The 20,038-nt window shown below is 39.1% G+C and overlaps 1 protein-coding gene across 1 annotated transcript in view; it reads right to left on the reverse strand.

Moving 5' to 3' along the window:
* LOC140246270 (membrane-associated guanylate kinase, WW and PDZ domain-containing protein 1-like) overlaps positions 1 to 20,038 on the reverse strand; it is an 89,893-nt gene that overhangs the window by 50,425 nt on the left and 19,430 nt on the right. The window contains exons 4-6 of the mRNA XM_072325732.1: positions 16,434 to 16,553; positions 5,549 to 5,683; positions 4,024 to 4,225 (exon numbers count right to left, since the gene is read on the reverse strand). Coding sequence (XP_072181833.1) covers positions 4,024 to 4,225; positions 5,549 to 5,683; positions 16,434 to 16,553 — 457 coding nt within the window. The remainder of the gene's footprint in view (positions 1 to 4,023; positions 4,226 to 5,548; positions 5,684 to 16,433; positions 16,554 to 20,038) is intronic.

Raw genomic sequence — 20,038 nt, forward strand, 5'->3', positions numbered from 1 at the left:
CCAATCTATTAAGTGATCCGAGTATCCTCTCGGATCACCTTCTGTATCTGTACTGAATCTTTCTTCTTTCTTTGTTTCTTTCTTTATTTCTCCTCAAAAGTTGTGCAGAGGTTAGCTCAGAAAGTGCATTGCCTCTCAATGTCAAACTTATACCATATATGTATCATGTCGCAAAGACGACAGCGCAAGTAAAACCAGAGTGATCAGTCGACCGTGACGTCACTATGACGTCATTATATGAAAACACATTTTCATGCATATCTCATTAATGGAATAGAATATTTCAATGAAATTTACGTCACATATATTTCAAGTCATGCGAATTCTACTCATATTCTCAAAATTCATTTTTTATCTCAAAACGCGCGCGTACGCGCGCGTTGAAATATTTGTATGCTCAAATCGAGCTCAAAATTTTTTTGCACACGTTTCAGACCATTTGGAGCATTTTTTGAAAAATTGAAAAAATTGGACGGACGCGTACGCGCGCGCACATATTCGCACGCACAGCTCATATGAAATAGAAATTTTCAATTTTTTCACTCGGATCGGATGTCCGAAATGTCAAGGAATATTTATACCAAGTTTCAAGTCGATCCGATTCAATTTGACGTCATACGGGCCCGTCAAATTCAAAATTCCGCGCGTGCGTCAATGGGGATACACAGTGCAACTATGCCAAAAAACCGCCAATTTTAAATCGGATTTTACTCGTCAGAATGGACGGTGACCCCCCATTTTCTTTACATATTCTGAAAGTTGATGAGTTGTACATGTCATTTCATGGGCTGGCTATGCTGACAAAATGATTAAAAGATATCAAATTTCTTAATAAAATAAAAAAAGTAAATTTTCAAAATGACGTCATCAAATTTCAAGTTTGCTCGAGCGTATCTCACTTATCCTTTGCTAATTTTCACCTAAATTTCAATATGTTGTAGCTTATGAAATGCTCTGTCATAAATGTAATTACATATTTTTGATTAGATGACGACATCACCTCGAAAAAATGGATTGAAGGTAACCTTGTCAAATTTGACCAGTTTACGTGTAATCTCTATGGGAGTGCAATTTTTATGGAAATGAAAATTGACATGACTATCTTTATCGAGCACTAGCTCACTTATGCTTCGGTGAATTTCTCTAAGATTTTAATATGTTGTAGCTGAGACGTAGGGCTATCGTTAATGTGCCCTTCGTTTTTTCATACGATGTCGGGATCACGTCAAAAAACTTGGTTGAAATTAAAGTTTATCTTCGATGTATTGAAATATTTTTCTTTTTGCAACTTTATGTGCAATAACTCAAGAGAAACATACCCTATCACCACCATATTTTGCACATGTTTAGTTCATGTCACGAACATTATTTCATAAAATAACAACTACTTGATCAGACGCCATCTTGGGTATGTAAATTAGGGTCAAAGGTCATAAATGTATCATCCTGTATCTTGGTGAATACATGTCCTATCTTTCCAATATTTTGCACGCGTAAAGTCCATGTTACAAGAATCATTTCACTAAATAACCACTTTTTGCTCAGATGCCACCTTGTCTGTGCAAAGTGGGGTGAAAGGTCATATGTACTTTTTTCTGTATCTTCGTCTAAATGACGTGTTATCTCTATGGGAGGGAATTTTTCTAGATGTTAATATTGACACGATTGTCTTTATCGAGCACTAGCTCACTTACCCTTCGGTGAATTTTTCTCAGACTTTAATATGTTGTAACTCAGACTTTGCGCTATCGTTATGTGCCCTTTTTTTTTCATATGATGTCGGGATCATGTTAAAATACTTGGTTGAAATTAAAGCTTATCTTCGATGAACTGAGATATTTCTATGTTTCTGCAACTTTCTTTGGAATAACTCAAGAAAAACAGCCTCTATCACCCCCATATTTTGCACATGTTTAGTTCATGTCACGTAGATTATTTCATAAAATAACAACTACTTGATCGGACAACATCTTGGGTATGTAAATTAGGGTCAAAGGTCACAAATGTTTCATCCTGTATCTTGGTGAATACATGTCTTATCTTTCCCATATTTTGCACACGCAAAGATCATGTTACAAGAATCATTTCACAAAATAACCACTTTTTGCTCAGATGCCATCTAGGTTGTGCAAAGTGGGGTCAAAGGTCATATGTACTTGTTGCCGTATCTTCGTTATTGTGTATACAGATTTGGTACCAAAGATGGCAGATATGACTCCCTTTTCTAAATGAGAATCCAAACATCACACGGCCAATGTCTCTGAACACAGATGAAACCTGCATGGTCATGCCTATTGCGATCAGGACTTGAATCATTGAGTAAAAAAAAATCGGATCACCTTAATTTGTCAGTGATGACAAATTACAATCTCTAGTTATTCATTGATATTAGTTTCCAGACACTTGTGCCAATTTGTGAAGAAAGCACTCTGGGCATGAGAGTCAATTGGGGATCAAAGCACAGTAAGGGTTAAATTCGGTAGAGTTAATGATGCAGATCACCTTCTGTGAACACAAGCCTCTTTCTTGGTGGCAGGCTCCCCAAACACTGTCTCAATCAAAATCCTGCACACGTGGCCAAATCATCAGCATCATATTAGCATCCTCGTCATACTTGCCTATTAAAGAGGGTCCATCATTGGTAATACCAGTGACATACTGCCGGGGCTAAGGACTTCATTAAAGGGGGGCACAAGTGCGACCCTGGGGCGCATCATTACACCCTCCAGTGAACCTCAACAAAGGATTCCCCTTTATTGTGTGCCATTTAAGTCCTGTGTGTGCGAGTCTACGACTGTGCCTTCAATCATTTCCTCATCTTCTGTGTCTCTTCCCATTATCACGGTACTGACAGCGTACGCTACGAACAAACTCCTCGTATCACTTTTAAAACCAATTCTGTGTAAGATCAAGGACTGTTGTCTGCACTTTTTAGCTGCACAAAATTTCAATGATGAAGCCACATTTTCAAATGACCTCATTCCACCTTGCAAAGCAGTTGAAGAAGTGATAAAGCCATAGCCAGCCATTATTGTCTCAAAATACTTGTGTTTTGAAGCTGTGTCCCAGCTCTCACTTAATTTTCACAATTTGCTTTGTTTTTCTGGATGACTGCCCAGTCCATCAAAACAGGTTTATGGACATCTAAAATGAAAATATTTCCATTGTCATATGTTCTGCAAAAACATCACAGACCATCACGATAATCGCAAGCAGGTGCTTCAGGTCTGCTTGTTTGGTTGTAGTGAATGCAACTGATGCCAGAGTTAACCACTGACTTTGGGCTCCTGCTTCATATAAGCACAGCTACATTGCACAATACTACTCTATCTAAATTACAGATCTGACTGGTCGTAAAATCGTACAGATCATCTAATGTCATCACTACCATTCATCATTTCTTCCAAAAATGGGTACATTGGTGCCTATGATGACTTCTTCATTCAAAAAGCTTGGTATCAAAGTTTAATGAATGCTCATTTCAATCCTTGTTTAGTTGAATGCATTTATTATTTTTCTTTCTTTTTTTTTGCATTTCACACTTCAAGCGCTTTCCACTTTCAATGCCCCCCAAGCAAATCTTCCCTATTACTAACACACACACACACACTAACACACACACACATACTAAACAATGAACAGAAAGATAATGACTTTATGCGAGGCTCAACATTACTGATGGCCCGGGGCCACTAAAATTTGACGTTGGGGCACCAAAATTTCCAAAGAGGCTATCTTTTGGTGGCCCAAACATGGTCCAAACATTCAAAATGGATTGTTATATTTTCCTTTATTTTGGGCCATTACATGTCTTATTCAGGCCACCAAAATTTCAGATTAAAAGATTTTAGTGGCCTGAGAACTGGTTACCAGTTAAAAAAAAAAAAGTTAGTGTCAAGCCCTGTTACACCATCAATCCAATAATAACCATGTTTATAGACATGAGCAATTCTGCTTAGTTTCTATGAGATGAGAAAGAGAGGGTTAAAAAAAATAGGGTTTTGTATTACACCCGGGACTCACTCGATATAGTACATGTCTCCCTGCTCCGTGAATGCAATCTCCCAGTCATCCGGCAGTGGGCCAAGGTCTGCCTCCAGTTTGTGTATGTCTTCCAACTTCTTCTCCTCCTCAGGATCCTCTACGACGGGCTTCTGGTTCAGTGTGGTGGCTTCTATCGTCGACTTGTTCCGCTGCCGCTTACCCGGAGCAGATGGCTTGGCACCTGCAAGCAGATCCATTTACCAGGGGAGGGGGAGTGGGGGGGGGGGGGGGAGAGAAGAGAGAGCCAAGTTATGTATAGATTGCCAACAATGTGTCATACAGGTGTATATACTGATAGATCATGCCATCAAATAATATTTATAACAGGGTTTAATACTTTGATGAACTCTTAAACACATTCAAGCAGGGTGTTTGGGGACTCAGAAAAGGGGAAACACTCATTGTTGCCTTCCTCTTGTTGAAATTGTATACAAATTCAACAACAAAAAAAAGGAACTGATAGATGAAAACTAACTTACTCAATGTTTGGACAGCTTTATGAAGATACACAAGACACACTGCAGCACCACATATCACGCTGGGCAGAGTACAAATCCACGCACAACACACTAGAAACAGGTCCACTTTGCTCTTGACACAAAATTTCTGGAGATCACCGAGTTACTCTTTACTCCATCACAGAGGGGGTGTGTGACAGACCCACACGGAGACACCAATCAGGAAAAGATACACCCTCTACATCTGCCAGGGGGATTACATGCCACCAGGAATGGCCCAACAATGGCGAACATTTCATCAAAATCCCTCGCTTCACAATCCACCCCGACACCTAATAGCTTTTGCAGTGTCCAACGACCGACTTGAATCGATGTCTGCTACGGCACTCAAAAGTAAGTCGAGCTTGTAACGAGTGCCGAAAGCGTTCAACATCCGATAGCAGTAATGTTACGTAGTCATGAGCACTGGCAGTGTCCCCTTGGTATGATGCTAGATACTGGAAGTGGGTAGGGGTAGGCTGTTTGATGCTGGGAAATCTATTCGTATTTCCTTCTCTGCACTAGCTAGGTAGAGGACATTTATATTCGGTATCGTCAACAAGGAAGCAATTCTGCATCACCGCAAACATTTCGAGACCAATAACAACGTCAAGAGGTATCAAGGCATAAGACATGGCTCAGGCAGCATAATGCCTGAAACAAGAAGCTTGGCGTGAGAATTCACACAACATATGAATTGACTTCAATTTTTTTTTTTGTTTAAATGTCTCTAATCAATATACACACAAACCATCTAAAAATATAGTCATTTTTTTGGACATGAAATAAATTTTGTATCAAGTGTTTGTTTGGGTCTCTGCAAGGGTAAATAGTCCAACTCCCCCTTCCCCCCCCCCCCCTTTCTCCAATCCCAGCATCGCCCTCTTGTTTAAAAAAAAACAAAACAAACAAACCAACCAACAAACAAACAAACTGAAAATATGGCCAATTCAGTAAAACATATTTCCAAAGTGACCAAGTGCCACTGAAAGACTGGCATACTGTACCTGGTCGAAAGTCTTTCTTGGCGTCTGCTGGATTGCTTGAAGAGTTGTTCTGTTGTGGTTGAGGGGATGTTGGGCTGGACGCAGGGGTGTCGGGAGGGGGTTCCTGGGGAGGCTTGGGTGTCCCGTAGTGGTTACCTGGAAGGAAAGGAGGGAAAAAGCTCTCATGTCATTGCCAAATGCACAAAATTTAAAACAAAAACAAAAAATTACCGAAAAAAGCTAATCAAAAGAGTCTATAAAAGACTGGAATGAAGTGGACATGATTGCAATCACCATAGAAATCAATCACTTACATTTGAAATATAAACATTAAAGAAGCACATTGATGCATTATGGAAACAAAAGTAAAATCTTACATAGACAAAATATGATTGACTTTTTACTTCAGATACTTCAGGCACTGGTCAGCTTTGATGCTGGTTGTGATTTAGGTAATCAATCTCTTCAAAGGCATATTCCAAGAATGGGCTTCTTGGGATCAAAAGATAGAATTGATAAAGCTACAGAATATAACAGTCAAAGTCAAAATATCATATATACAATGTAAACGTATCTCAGCTGAGAACATCGAATGAAGGTTTTAGAGCTGAGAATGCATGAATGGCTGAGACTCTGGTTGAATGTGGGTGCTATCTATTATAGCATTGAATGGTCAGTCTCTAAATAGCACACAGTCAGTTATGATGTATCTTTCCAAGGGGAAATGCAGAGAAGATCTAACACAGAAGTAATGCATAGAGTAGCCCTACATGTAATGGGCTTTATCCAAACAAACAAAGAAACAAAAAGAGAAAAATGATACATGCCAGGATCCGCACTTCAGACTCACACTAACGGTCTTCCAATTCAAGCATAAACTGTAACACAAACACTGTTTAGCATAACACTTATCTCCTAAAGAAATGAAAATAGAAATAAAAATCTTACAAAATGAAAATAAATGAATAAAAAGAATATAAAAAATCACATTATTTTCAGATTAAAGAATATAGAATCAGCTGCTAGAATCTCTCAAAACAAGGAAAAGTAGAATTTACGCGGTGCGTAATATATGTCCCCGCCGGAAGTAGCATTTTGTAGCAAAATGTACAATACAGGTCACAAATCAAGGTCAAAGGTCAAAGAAATCAAAGGTCAAAATTCTGTGTAGAAGTTTTGAAGCCCTCACCTGCTGCCATCACATAAAGCAAACGGAATCGAAATCGGGTTAGAAATGGCGGAGTAGCATTTTGTAGCCATTGTACAATATAGGTAAAAAATCAAGGTCAAAGGTCAAAGAAGTCAAAGGTCAAAATTCTGTGTAGAAGTTTTGAAGCCCTCACCTAGTGCCATCACATAAAGCAAACGGAATCGAAATCGGGTTAGAAATGGCGAAGGAGTAGCATTTTGTAGCAAAATGTACAATACAGGTCAAAAATCAAGGTCAAAGGTCAAAGAAGTCAAAGGTCAAAATTCTGTGTAGAAGTTTTGAAGCCCTCACCTAGTGCCATCACATAAAGCAAACGGAATCGAAATCGGGTTGGAAATGGTGAAGGAGTAGCATTTTGTAGCCAATGTACAATATAGGTAAAAAATCAAGGTCAAAGGTCAAAGAAGTCAAAGGTCAAAATTCTGTATAGAAGTTTTGAAGCCCTCACCTAGTGCCATCACATAAAGCGAGCGGAATCGAAATCGGGTTAGAAATGGCGAAGGAGTAGCATTTTGTAGCAAAATGTACAATACAGGTCAAAAAATCAAGGTCAAAGGTCAAAGAAGTCAAAGGTCAAAATTCTGTGTAGAAGTTTTGAAGCCCTCAACTAGTGCCATCACATAAAGCAAACGGAATCGAAATCGGGTTAGAAATGGCGAAGGAGTAGCATTTTGTAGCAAAATGTACAATATAGGTCAAAGGTCAAGGTCAAAGGTCACGACTGAAATTCTGTGTAGAAGTTTCAAAGCTCCCATGTAGTGCTATCATATAAAGCAAACAGAATCAAAATTGGCTTATAAATGACAGAGAAGTAGCAAATTGAAGATTTTGATCACACACGGACGCACACACGGACACACGGACACACGGACGGACACACGGACGGACACACACACGGACACACACACGTACGGAGCCCGTTTCATAGTCCCCCGCTCGAACTCGTTCGGCGGGGACAATAAAATTCTGATTCAGAACACATCTTTAAGAAAAAAATTGGCAGTGAACTGTAGAGTTTAAAGAATTCTCTGCTAGGAAGTATTGGAGGGGAGTAGTATTTGGCATAATTGTAACCATCACATATCATGAAGTCCTTTTTACTTAAGTCATAGCTAGATATATAGATTCATATCTATCATGTTATGTTTGCCATCTAGATTATTACAGCTACCTCAAAATCAATGCGATACATTTGCTCACAGAATTGAAGCAGGGTTTTTCCCCTCTGCCCACATTGTCAACTTTGGTAGGTTTGAAACTCAGCAATACACTGACACGAGCAGGAAGCAAAAACTGGCTAAAATACACTGCACATTGTGGGTAATGAACATTCATCGAGCAGCAAACTAATCTATCAATTGTACGTCTCGCTCACATTAGGTCTTGCATATTTAAAGATCTAAAACTATCATTGACTAATATGAGGAAGTCCATATGATAAATTCATCTATCGAACGCTCAACACTTTGATTCATCATTGCAGTTATTTGTTGTGCCTGCAATTACTCATGGGGAAACAAGTGTTAAATAAAGGGCAAAAGAACCAAGCACACAAATATACATCATTTGTACAATAATAGGCCCATTTACACTTGCTTGGAAAAATCATGATTTTTCTAAAATCGCGACATTTGGGTGCAAGTTGCTAAGCAACTACACCCAAACGCCCTCGAAACATCGCCAGAAAAATCGCCAGCTGGAGTGCGATTTTTTGAAACATCACGATGTTTGAGGCGAAGTTAGCAAGTGTAAACCCAAGCTGCAGAAATATCACAATTTTTCATCGTGTGACTTTCGGTATCGTATTGCAACGGGAGTTTACGCGCGCTCCCGATCCCTCTGTGGAACGTGTAGAGAGTACATCGGTCACTGGCCAGAGTACTAGTCCACGGTACAGTGTACACTAAACGGCCGATCCTCGATCGGCTCGTGGTCTCTCACCTCCCTCTCCCTGATGAAACTAGTATGTGAAAACTAGTAGCAAACCTGAAGTTTTCCAACCACGTATCATCACCCCATGACGACTTAACAAAATAATGTTCTCCCAGAAATGCGTTGATTGTGGGAGTACCCATACTGCTCTCGGTATACGTTGTTTGTGAATACCTGAGTACGTAACAAGTGTCGGTTAAACAATGGCGAGTTCTTGCTGTCACCTGATAAAATACCAGTCCTAACTTTCAAGTCCTACTTCTCACTTTCGTCATATCAGCTAAATTTCATAATCCTCCTGAATGCTGCTTTTATCAACTTTTCCATACTTAGATGAAGTTTTACACACCTACTACGTTTGTGATACGTATGTGTTTTACCGTAAGTAAACACTCGACAGAAACACAAATTTATGTGTGCATTGTACTGATAAAAAGCCCTGGCTCAACGTTCCAACCAGCTAACTGTGAACAAAATATATTGCACTGCAGTGAAAACGAACAGAATAGAGAATAGCGCGCGCTTCCACCCAATTAGGTCAATTACACATGCGCACTACCGACCAAAAAATCGCGATGTTTCGTGAAGCTCAAACTTCGCATGTTTTTGCGCAAGTGTAAACGGTGGAACCAAAATATCGTGATTTTAAAAATCACGATGTTAGTAGGTGTAAATGCGGCTAATGTGGGACTATAATTTTGATGCTCACAGAATGCGATACACTACACTATGCCCTGGCTTTTCTATTGAATTGTTATTTGTTAACTCCTTTCAAGCAATAGAGGGAACTGTAATATCATACTTTGGTTAATACTGAAATATGAATGTATGTTAATATTTTTTTTTAAAGGGGGGGGGGGGGGAAATGGAACACAATTACAATTTACATCAAACCCCAATGTTACATTTGCTGCTGGACTAAAATATAGTAATAGCTGCCAGAGCACTTCAATATTCCACATTTAATACAACAATTGCAAGACGCAAGGCCTGAATGTACAAGTATACTGTTTGCCTGCATTCTACAGGGAAACACTACTACTCCAGTATGTGAATGCTTCGTGTGAAAGTGATCAATATTCAGTATTATATAACCCACTCTTGAAGACATTTAATTTTTTTTTTCAATATTTCATGTAGATCAGCTTTAAAGGGATGGTACAGTATTGGTGGAGATGAGAATTGACCTTTTAACTTTTTGCGAGATACCAAGAAAACACTTATGATAGAGTACAGAGCATACCATTTTAAGAGGAATTCAAAGTTTATTTGATATAAATCGGGTTTGGAATGACTGAAACATCCAAAAACAAAGTAAAACAAAGCGATAGTAATAAAGTGTGGGTCCCACACTTTATCAGAAACGCTCGTTTTTTGGATATCTCAGCCATTTCAAAACCAATTTTCATCAAATAAACGTTGGAATTCCTCATAGAATTACATGCTCTTTCATATTTCATAAGAGGTCTCTCACTATCTCACAAAAAAAAATGTTAGAAATCTGAAATTAGGTCTCAACCAAAACTATACGATCCCTTTAACTGTAAACAGAAAGAAGCTGTTCTCAAATGTGAAGCAATTCATGTTGAGCAGTGTTGTACATCATCTAAACAGTTTTCGTGGCTGCCATATCAATATCAAAACGGTACCAGATACAACCTTCCAAAACATTTGCAGTCAAATTGACGGAATGTAGGATGATAGGACAACTTGCCATCAAATGCACAGATTAATGTAGTTTGGGATTTTTTTTTTTTTTTTTTTTTGGTAAAATAAGGTGCACAGTCCTCCATGCCACTAGAATCTCTGATATTGTGTGAATATTGAGCTATGGAGGGGGGGGGGGTATTTCAAATTTTCATGCTATCATATAGCAGTCAGCAGACCTTGACAGTTCCTAAAATTGAACTATCAAAATGTAAAACACTTCTGTTAGTGTTTAATAAAAGTACAGTACATGAAATTTCATGATAATAAAAAAACTCTCAAAAGATATGGCACTACAATGCACACCTGGTTTGACAGACACAGATGTCGCATACTGTGTATTCCTCTGCTTGCAAAGTGAAGGGCGATGTACTATACATGGGGAGTTATACTTGTATGCCAGATGCCTCTCCCAGGGTGAGACATACATGAGATCAAGACTTAGGGATCGACAAATTTGGTTCCATTTCCTCACAAGCCGTGATCTCTTTAAAAAAAAACAAGCATGTTGTGCCCTTTAGTTGTTAATAGCAGGTATACCTTCCCAGCTAACAATGTGGTTTCAAATCCATCATTCGCTATTCAGCCTCTAAGTCTCTTTAGAGTACACACACTCAATAGCGATAATTCAAAAGATGCGCACTACCAAACTGCTTTCGAGACCTCTTGAAAAAAAAAAAAAAAAAAAAACGGGGAAAAAATCTCAAGATTTAGTTCAAATGAGACATGCGAAGGGCTCTACTATGTAGACTGCTACCCCTGGTACTGTTATTGACATAGTTTACCCATAATCTGGACAATATAGCGAGAGGGGAGATGGTGTGGGACTGTGCCTGCGAGCATGATGATATGCAAATAATTGCAGCATTCATTGCCAATCCGCAGTTGAAAGGGACCGTGCAAATTCAGCTCGTGAATAGCATTTAGCGCAGGCAGTGGGGCACGCTCACAAAGGGCGACTGGCACGCTTGAAAAGCCAAATGATTGAGATAGGCTTCCAATACAAAATGAATTTACGGGAGAAAAAAAAAAATCACTAAATTGCTATCATTCCATCCTCTTCTTTTGATACTCTCCAAACATGGATGCACAGTGCGAGAAGCCCCCATTTAATAACGAGCATCAACAACAGGTTGTAGCATGAAGTCAAGCTTACTAAAAAGCCTACATGAGACATGAGAAGAATGCTATGGCAGCACACATTACGCGATTATCGCTACACTACCTAGCTCATGAGATAGCCCATCATTGCACAAATTGAAATGTCTGAGCTCTGTAACACACTCGTATAGCAGCTCTTCTGCTGGATTATCGAGGCACCTTTCCACGAGACTCTTTCTCCTACCGAGAAAAGTATAACACCCAGTACACGTAGCTTTCACAATTTCAAAGGGCACAATAATAAGGAAAACCAACATACCATTCACATCATACATGTTTCAACTTTGCTGTCACGAGTCCATGCACAAAATCCTATTCATTATGCCGTTGGCACCAGGGCTGGAAGTTTACCACGTATGTGTACATCAATCTAATAAATACTTCACCAAACTGGTTTCCTAGATACGAATGGGGAGCTAATTATCAGGCAGACGCTGCACTGGAACGGCGGCAAAACACTATGATGTCATGGCAATGATATTCATCTGAATATTCTAAATACACTCATTTGCCTCTGGAATTTGCTCTGAAAGGTTGGTCTGTCGCTTACTCTGCTTTGTTGATATTATTGTCTTAATAACTAACTAATAAATAATATTACCTAGCATAGGCAAAGGATATTTAAACAGTTATGACTCATCAAATATGAGTGCTATCCAGCAACTTTGTTGTCCTTGTGGCAAAAGGGAGAACAAAACGACTACCAACATTTTATACTGGTAAGCCATAAGTTTTACTGAAAGATAATTTAATCTCACCAATACTTGTAAAGTTGTATACAACCACTGAATATTCCCTTCATACTGCACATGTTTGCACACATTGTTTTTTAACTTTTATTATTATTATTATTATTTTTTTTTTAGACATTACAAATGTTTGTTAAGCACACAGTGAACAAAAGCCATTCAAGTTTTACAATCTGGTGAGTGAAACAAACAAGCAGAGTACTGGGACACCCATCAATGTACTGGAACTTTTCAGGCTATTATACAAATGATGCACAGGATAGTGTGTGTTAGTGGAGATGTAGCGCACTCGAGGGTATTTACAATTGTGAAACATGCACGAGGCGTAGCCGAGTGCATGTTGCACTACATTGTAAATACCCGAGAGTGAGCTGCATCTCCACTAATGCCACGAAATAATCCTGCGCATCCTTTGTTTTATTAAATGGGTCGAAAACTAACAGCATTTTTCACGTACCTTTGTGGATCAAGATGTCCGAAGATGTTTGTCCCAAACATTTACGCACATCGCACTCGGAAATCCCGCACACATATAAGTACTGTACGTATATTATACGTATGCCACACATGTTATGCACACAAGAAAGGCCGGCCGGCAGCCGGAACTAGAAGTTGTTTACAGGATTAACAGCGCGTATAGTAGCGCGCGAAGCACTTGTAACAACTGATTGAGTGCGCACTGCTAGTGCAAACATTGTGACGTCCCGTGCATGTTAGTGAGAAATTAATACAAGCACACGTGACTCATTTCAGCGCTTCCAATTGGCTACATTCTTGAACCCATTTTATAAATAATTTTAACACTACAGTACTTTAAATACATGTGGTATGAAGCAATGATCACCAACAAAAGCTTAATGCTAGGATTTTTTTTTTCCAGGGTGATCCCCACCAACAATAAATACACAACTTTTAAGCTAATACCAAAAAATAGACACAATATAAATTGAACTTTTTAGATATAAAGAACCTTGCACAGGAGGTCACTGTGTCTGTAATCTTACTGAAAATCTGCGAACTGGCTGAAGATATCTGTCCGAAGATGACAGGTCATTCACTTTGGCCCAAGGTATTTGAAAACAGACATAACCATGCAGAGAAGATCTACATGTACATGTAGCACCCGAGGACTTTCCTGGACCCTGACCTCCAAAGACTTACCACTTTATGCATTCAACATTCATTCATGTAGGGGTTTTATGCTGAAATATCAAGTTGTGGACCACCCTGCCACTGAAAACAGTGTACGGTAGACATTCCGTCAAGCCTAGCTGTTGCCGATTTACATCCTTGCATTATCCTCAGTTGTTCAAAGATATATTATATGATACAATAACATAACATACCATATACGTATAATATGATTGATATAATTCATATTTGTACCACACAAGAGATCTCAGCATCAGTTCATTAAAGGCAGAAATGCCAAAGTGTATAGAGCCTGTGGGAGATAAAATGACACTTGTTAATGACTATTCAAGCTTCAATAACTATTCTTACATTGATTTCATAACTGATGTGTGTGTATGTGTGTGTCTGTGTGTTTGTAGAGTACATGGAGATGTTCTTACAAGAGGAGGTAAAGATTCGTGAAACCACAGTTCAAAGACTAATTTCAATTCAATTCAATTCAATCATCTATCAATTCTTTCAACAAAATATAAAATATGTGTCGTAAAAACTGTACAAAATAGTAAAATTAAAAAGACACCAGCTCCAACTGACTTTATTAATAAGTTTCAACAACTTTAATACAAGCACATTTCACAGAACAACTTAATTACTGTAATGCAAAAAAAAAAAAAAAATCGCAGCATGAAAATTTTGTGAATTGGAGGTGACAGCCTTTTTCACAGCATGAAACTTTCACGACTTGCCACTGGCATTCAATGCCTTGTGTGGAGAAAACTTTGGCGAATCCTGGCTCCACAAGAAATTTGCTGAAGTTTCATGCGCATAAAAACGTATGTTTTTACAGTAATATGCTGATTACTGTTTTCTTTTCTTTGTGTGTGCATGGGGGGGGGGTCACCTGTGCATCGTTTGAGCACTGCTAAGATTCATGCAGACTGCAAATTCATTCCCTAGTATATCCTACTATGAATCGGCTCATATACCAGTGACACCCACTTTCGCGTCCTTCTTTACCGACTGCAGAATGCACGTTTTGCGCAGAATGTTGCTGACGGACTTACCATACGAAGCGGAGGACACCAGCCGTGGTGGTATATCCAGACATATCAATCCGAAGCACGCTACGGCAGCGTACAGCGAAGCAGAGAAAGCTACAGGCTGATCTGTAGACTCGGGGCAGACTGTGGAAGGTGCTACACTAGTTCTGACACCTTCCTACCCTATAATACTGCCACGGTGTGGCTGCCTTTGGCTTCCGTCACAATGGAACTCTTGGAGCGAGGAGCATTCTATGCACGCAGCCACTGGCGAACCTCTCTGGTGAAGGCCATATCATATTATGATTGTAATATCTCTTACAACTACAACAACAATAATGTAGGCAGTTGCGGTTTGAAGCAAATAAAACAGACATACGCACCACTATTATTCACGAATGTCCCTCAATGGAAAGGAGATAGTGGCATTCTCAGGGATAGCAACAAAATAAACTCTTTAAGAATACCTATTATGACAACACCTTCCTAAATGGGCTTTCTTGTTGGTATACACCAAACAATGCATAGGTTCCTCAAAAAGTTTTGATAAATGCTTACTAGTGTTTGGTTTCTCTGATAGCCTAAATACATCAAGGACTGTGACACACACAGAGCCAGCCTTGCCCAACTTCTTTTGATGACCGTCTATCCATCCAATGTTAGTAAACACTAACTCTTTCTGATGAACACTGAATGTGTCTTGTGTTTGTCAAAAACAGCATGAACATTGGGACCATCACCACAAAAATACCGTGTGTCCTCCTCATCGACAAACAACGTACATGCAACTGTTCACGAAGTGTACGCTCATGTTATTTCATGATCTTTGCATATTGTCAATGGCTACAAGTAGATGTGGGTATCCCAAGTGAAAAATGTGTTTGGCAACAACTGCTGATAGTCACCTTGCCTTTCTGATGCAGTATACAGGAGGCTTGGAATGCACAATAGTGCAATGTCAAAAGGAATTGTCAACAACACTAAGTAAACAAAAATGCTGACAGAAAAAAAAAAAGAAGAGCAATCAACAGGTAAACTCCTGCAAGCACAAAGAGAAAAGGAATTTCTTTTGTTCAGTGATTATACATGCCCACATCAGTGGGAGGCCGATAAGACTCCTGACTCCAGAAAGCAGTGGGCACTGACCACAATAACAAGCATGTGTTCCAACCCCAGCAAGAAATGCAGAGCTACAATGTAGTTAACGTTTTGCGGTATTAAACACAAGTTGTCCTGGCATATCTGTTATGTTGCAAAAGTTATGCTCAAACGGTGTTTCTCAACTCAATTTAAGCTGACTTCGACAGTAAGCTCTAGCCCCATAACTACAAGCAAGAGTCTCAATCGATGATTAAACCACAGATCCGGAAGTTTTGCAAGGACCCCAGAATGAGGGGCACTGTATTCATGTTTGGGAGGTTGACCCAGAAGCAAAGGGGAATGGGGGTTTCAAGGACTGGTCATACTTACTTTCAAGTTCATTGATTATCCTGTCGACATGTTGCTGATAGATAGAGTGTAAACCCTGAGAGCAGGGAGGTGGGTCTCTTCCCACCTCCCTGCTGAGAGGTCTTGTGGTTCTTATCATTATGTAATCTTGAGTTAGCTATTAAACTTTCCAGTGCATCTACATGGTACTTAACTATGAGCTTTAAATCATCAAAGTTATCTGAACTTGAAGTTACGGAGCATTGTGTGAACATAACTAGAGTGACTTCTTTATTCTTTCTCCTTACAACACGACAGACACAACTCTACTGTCAATGTACCGTACTTTATAAATTACCATCTCATGTATTATGCTACAAAAGCTAACACACTCACACACACACAGGCACACATGCCAACAAAACACAAACCCACAAAAACACGATACAGAGCTGATGATGATAACATGATGTTCTACTGGTCTTCGATTACACAAATCTGAATTAAACTAAAATAAAACCCCAAAATAAAGCTCCAAGACCTACTTTCAAATATGCCACTCTCCAAGAGGTGTCCACTTTTCTCCAGGGCGAGGAATTCATCAACTGTCAGGAATTTGTAGTCGACTCCATCTACCTCACCCTTGCGCGCTGGTCTGGTTGTACCTGGAGAACATGAAATGAAGTAGAAAGACATCCGTGCACGTGACATCTGAAATCCGCAGAATATGCAAATCTAAACTCCAGCCCTTGAGGACATTTGGCCACACATACAATGTACATGTACATCACTTCCCAAAGTATGAATGTAACCAGTGTAGTAAAAGAAACAGGACAAGAGCTTTGTAGCATTTGGGGGGGGGGGGGGGGGTTGTAACCTTTTCCACATGGAACTGTTCTCTGGATTTGCAGAGTCAGTTGGAGTACCTAAAAGGGATTTCTCAATATACAGAGTAGAACTTTTGATTCTCTTTATGCTTCTCATGTAGCAAATCAGGTAAATCAGAATGCAAATTAAGGAATATGTTGTGCTGTTTTGCTTCCATAATTTTTCCTGCACCTAGCAAGCACCAAGCACGTACAGCTGTCGTTGCTATGGCAATGTAAACACAGAGAAAAACCTTCGTGCAGCTGATATTAATGATACGGTATTTCAGCATTCTACACGGCATGTCCTGTTGGTGGCTAAAATTAGAACTGCACCACCACCCCACACCCTCTCACTTTCTGGCGAACCCAGTTATATCTTTCTACAGCAGGATGAAAGTCTCTGCCAAAATACTGAAATTCCTTGGATGATATTGGTTTGCGTTTGATTTCCTATTATGAAAAGCCTTCAAGAAATATGAATGCTGTAATACTTCCCAGAGAGAATATACTGTATTTGCCAGTGATAAAGCCATCCTATTTTTAACAAAAATAAAGAAGTAAAGTCGGGGTGAGGCCTACCATTGTATGCACCAGCACAAGCAAATTATTGTACTGTCTTTCCAACTCATGTAAGAATGACCTGGCTAACTGACACACATAATCATGTATGGGACTATGTATTGTGCCGATTGTTACTGTTATTCTTAGGAAACATGTGGAAGCACATAGATTAAGAACAAAGTTTCTTATAAAAAATAATTAAGAAAATAACAAAGTTTTGGTCAGAACAAAATCTCTCTGATTTTTTTTTTTCTTCTGTTTTTCATCACCAAAGTCAGGATGCAGCTTATCCAGTGTTGTGGCCTTATCGCCGGCGAATACGGTATACTGAAAATGCAGGATACATCAACGATTAATTTTAGGGAGGGACAGATTTCAGTGTACCTGGTGTCTGATAAAGTTTCTCTTCAAGGTATCCAAATGGCTTAAAATTACCAGTTTTATACATCTTCAATGAGCATTTGTGATAAAAAAAAATACTGTTCATAAGAGCTGCAGAGCTTTAGTTTCCATGAAAAAAGACTTTGAAAAAAAAAATCATCATCATTATGACATCAATATCATGATTATTGTCACTATTACTCTTATTACTATCATTGCTATTATTTCTTTTTATTACTATCATCATATCAAAGCAACAACTACAATGATAGCAACGAACCCCAGTTCTTGAGTTTTGGTGGAAACTACCACTCTCTGATCCCCTTTGACACACAGCAGGACATTTTCAACAGACAGCCTCATGCCCGTCCTTGGCTGTAGCAATGGGCTTGCTTTGTAGTGGAGCGGGATGGTAGGGATGGGGGGGGGGGGGGGTGGGGGGGGAGACAGGAAGCCTCCTTGTATGTACAAGTGAGCTCACATCTTACATGCCCAATGTTGAGTTTTGGTTGCCCCAGGCAGGTGTGCATGAGAATTCAACACCTTGCCTTATACTGCCTTGAAAATTTCACACACAGATACAGTATCTTTATTTTCCAAAAGACACGATGACCACAATAGGAACAGCTTGCTAACTGTACACCATATCTCAAACGTAATTACATTCAGTGAGTGCAAGTTGTTTTCCGTTATTTCAAAATTGTTATTCCACTTTAGACTGAAATTACTGACTTCATTTCTTTCAGTTTTTGGACTTTTTTTGAAGACTACAGAGGGGTTAGAATTCCCAAAAAAAGAATTAAGAATTTGAAAAAAACAAAATCATATCCTTATCTAAATAATATTGGGAGAGAAAAGTCATCATTTCGAGAAGACTACAAATGGAAAAAAACACACCAGGGAACTTTTGAAGAGAGTCATATTTTCATCAAACAGTTTCGCTGAGTGTTTCACTCATAAAACTCTCAATATTCCCTTAATCCATGTACGTTTTTGAGGAACTACCCCCCCCCCTTCACAAACTATAACAATGTGTTCTATCTTCTCTTCTTCCTCTGAAATACAATTACTGTCAATATCACATTCAGAAAGACGACTCTCTAGAACAACTCAGGAACTTTGAATACAGTTGCAAAGTTCTTTGTCTGCTTACTGAGCCTATTATTAATTTGTATGTGATTGATAGCTGCCACACATGTTAGCCATTCAAAGCGCCACCTATTGTGCGCTGCATCACAACAAAATTGGCTCACCAGTGCAGCTCCTAACGGCAATCGCCCAAATACCTGGCATACCGCTGACAACAACGACAGCACACGCACTTTTCTAATCCTGACCTTCAGGCGGCACTCACAGATATTGTAGACAGGTCTGTTTTGGCTGTAAATACAATTTCCACTGCAAAATACCTGGTATTATAGAACATGGTTATATTGCAGTGCAGCGTGCAGCATGTGGCTGAAATCTGATTACTCCACTTATGCAGATGCTATACGGAGGTATTTCTTGCTGCACGTTTTCTATCAGGAGCAGACGACACTTATTGCATTACTCGGGGTATAGATGAGGGTGACAATACTTTGTCTAGCCTGGGGCTATCCAGTTTGCAGATAAATACTTTTGGAGTTTACTCATCTGTTAAGAACTGACATCCATTTGCAAGGAAGAACGATGATCACGGTAGTGGCATTATTGAAATCGTAAAAGTAGAACAGAATCAATTGTGTATGCAGTGATTTTAATATTGTAAATTGGCAAATTTATGATAAGAAAGACAAAATATTTGTAAGTGCATTACTGAAATCTTGATTAGTTTAATGTGCACACTCATTATTCTGAAATTACAAAAAAGAAAGGCGCACTTGCTATCAATGAAGAACTTATTCTAAGGCATCATTTTACCTTAACTAGTAGTTGTATTTAATGTAAAAAGTACCCAATAAAACTTCAGTCTTGATTGTTAATATAATGATCTATTAGGATGCACATAGCTGAAAAAATAGAAATGCACAAAATGTAGCTATAGAAACTTTACCACAACATGTACAGATAACTTACTGCAAGAAAACCACTCTTGCATCATGTGCTATCAAAGGCAAAGTTATTTATTTCATTCAATTGCTTGTTTAGGGGCTAGGAGTTAACCACTGGTCTGATCATGAAATCATATACAGTACACTGTACATTTGCATATATTCCTATGCTGACTTTAGCACCATACAGTGAAAAGAAGCTACTGCCCAGCAAGTAGCACTCTTCCTTTCTCAGGGACCTATTTCATACAAGTTTAAAAGGTTTTCAGTAGGTTTCTCCAAAACAAAAAACACACACAAAAAAAA

The sequence above is a fragment of the Diadema setosum genome, chromosome 2 (genome assembly GCF_964275005.1).
Source record: "Diadema setosum chromosome 2, eeDiaSeto1, whole genome shotgun sequence".
NCBI lineage: Eukaryota > Metazoa > Echinodermata > Echinoidea > Diadematoida > Diadematidae > Diadema > Diadema setosum.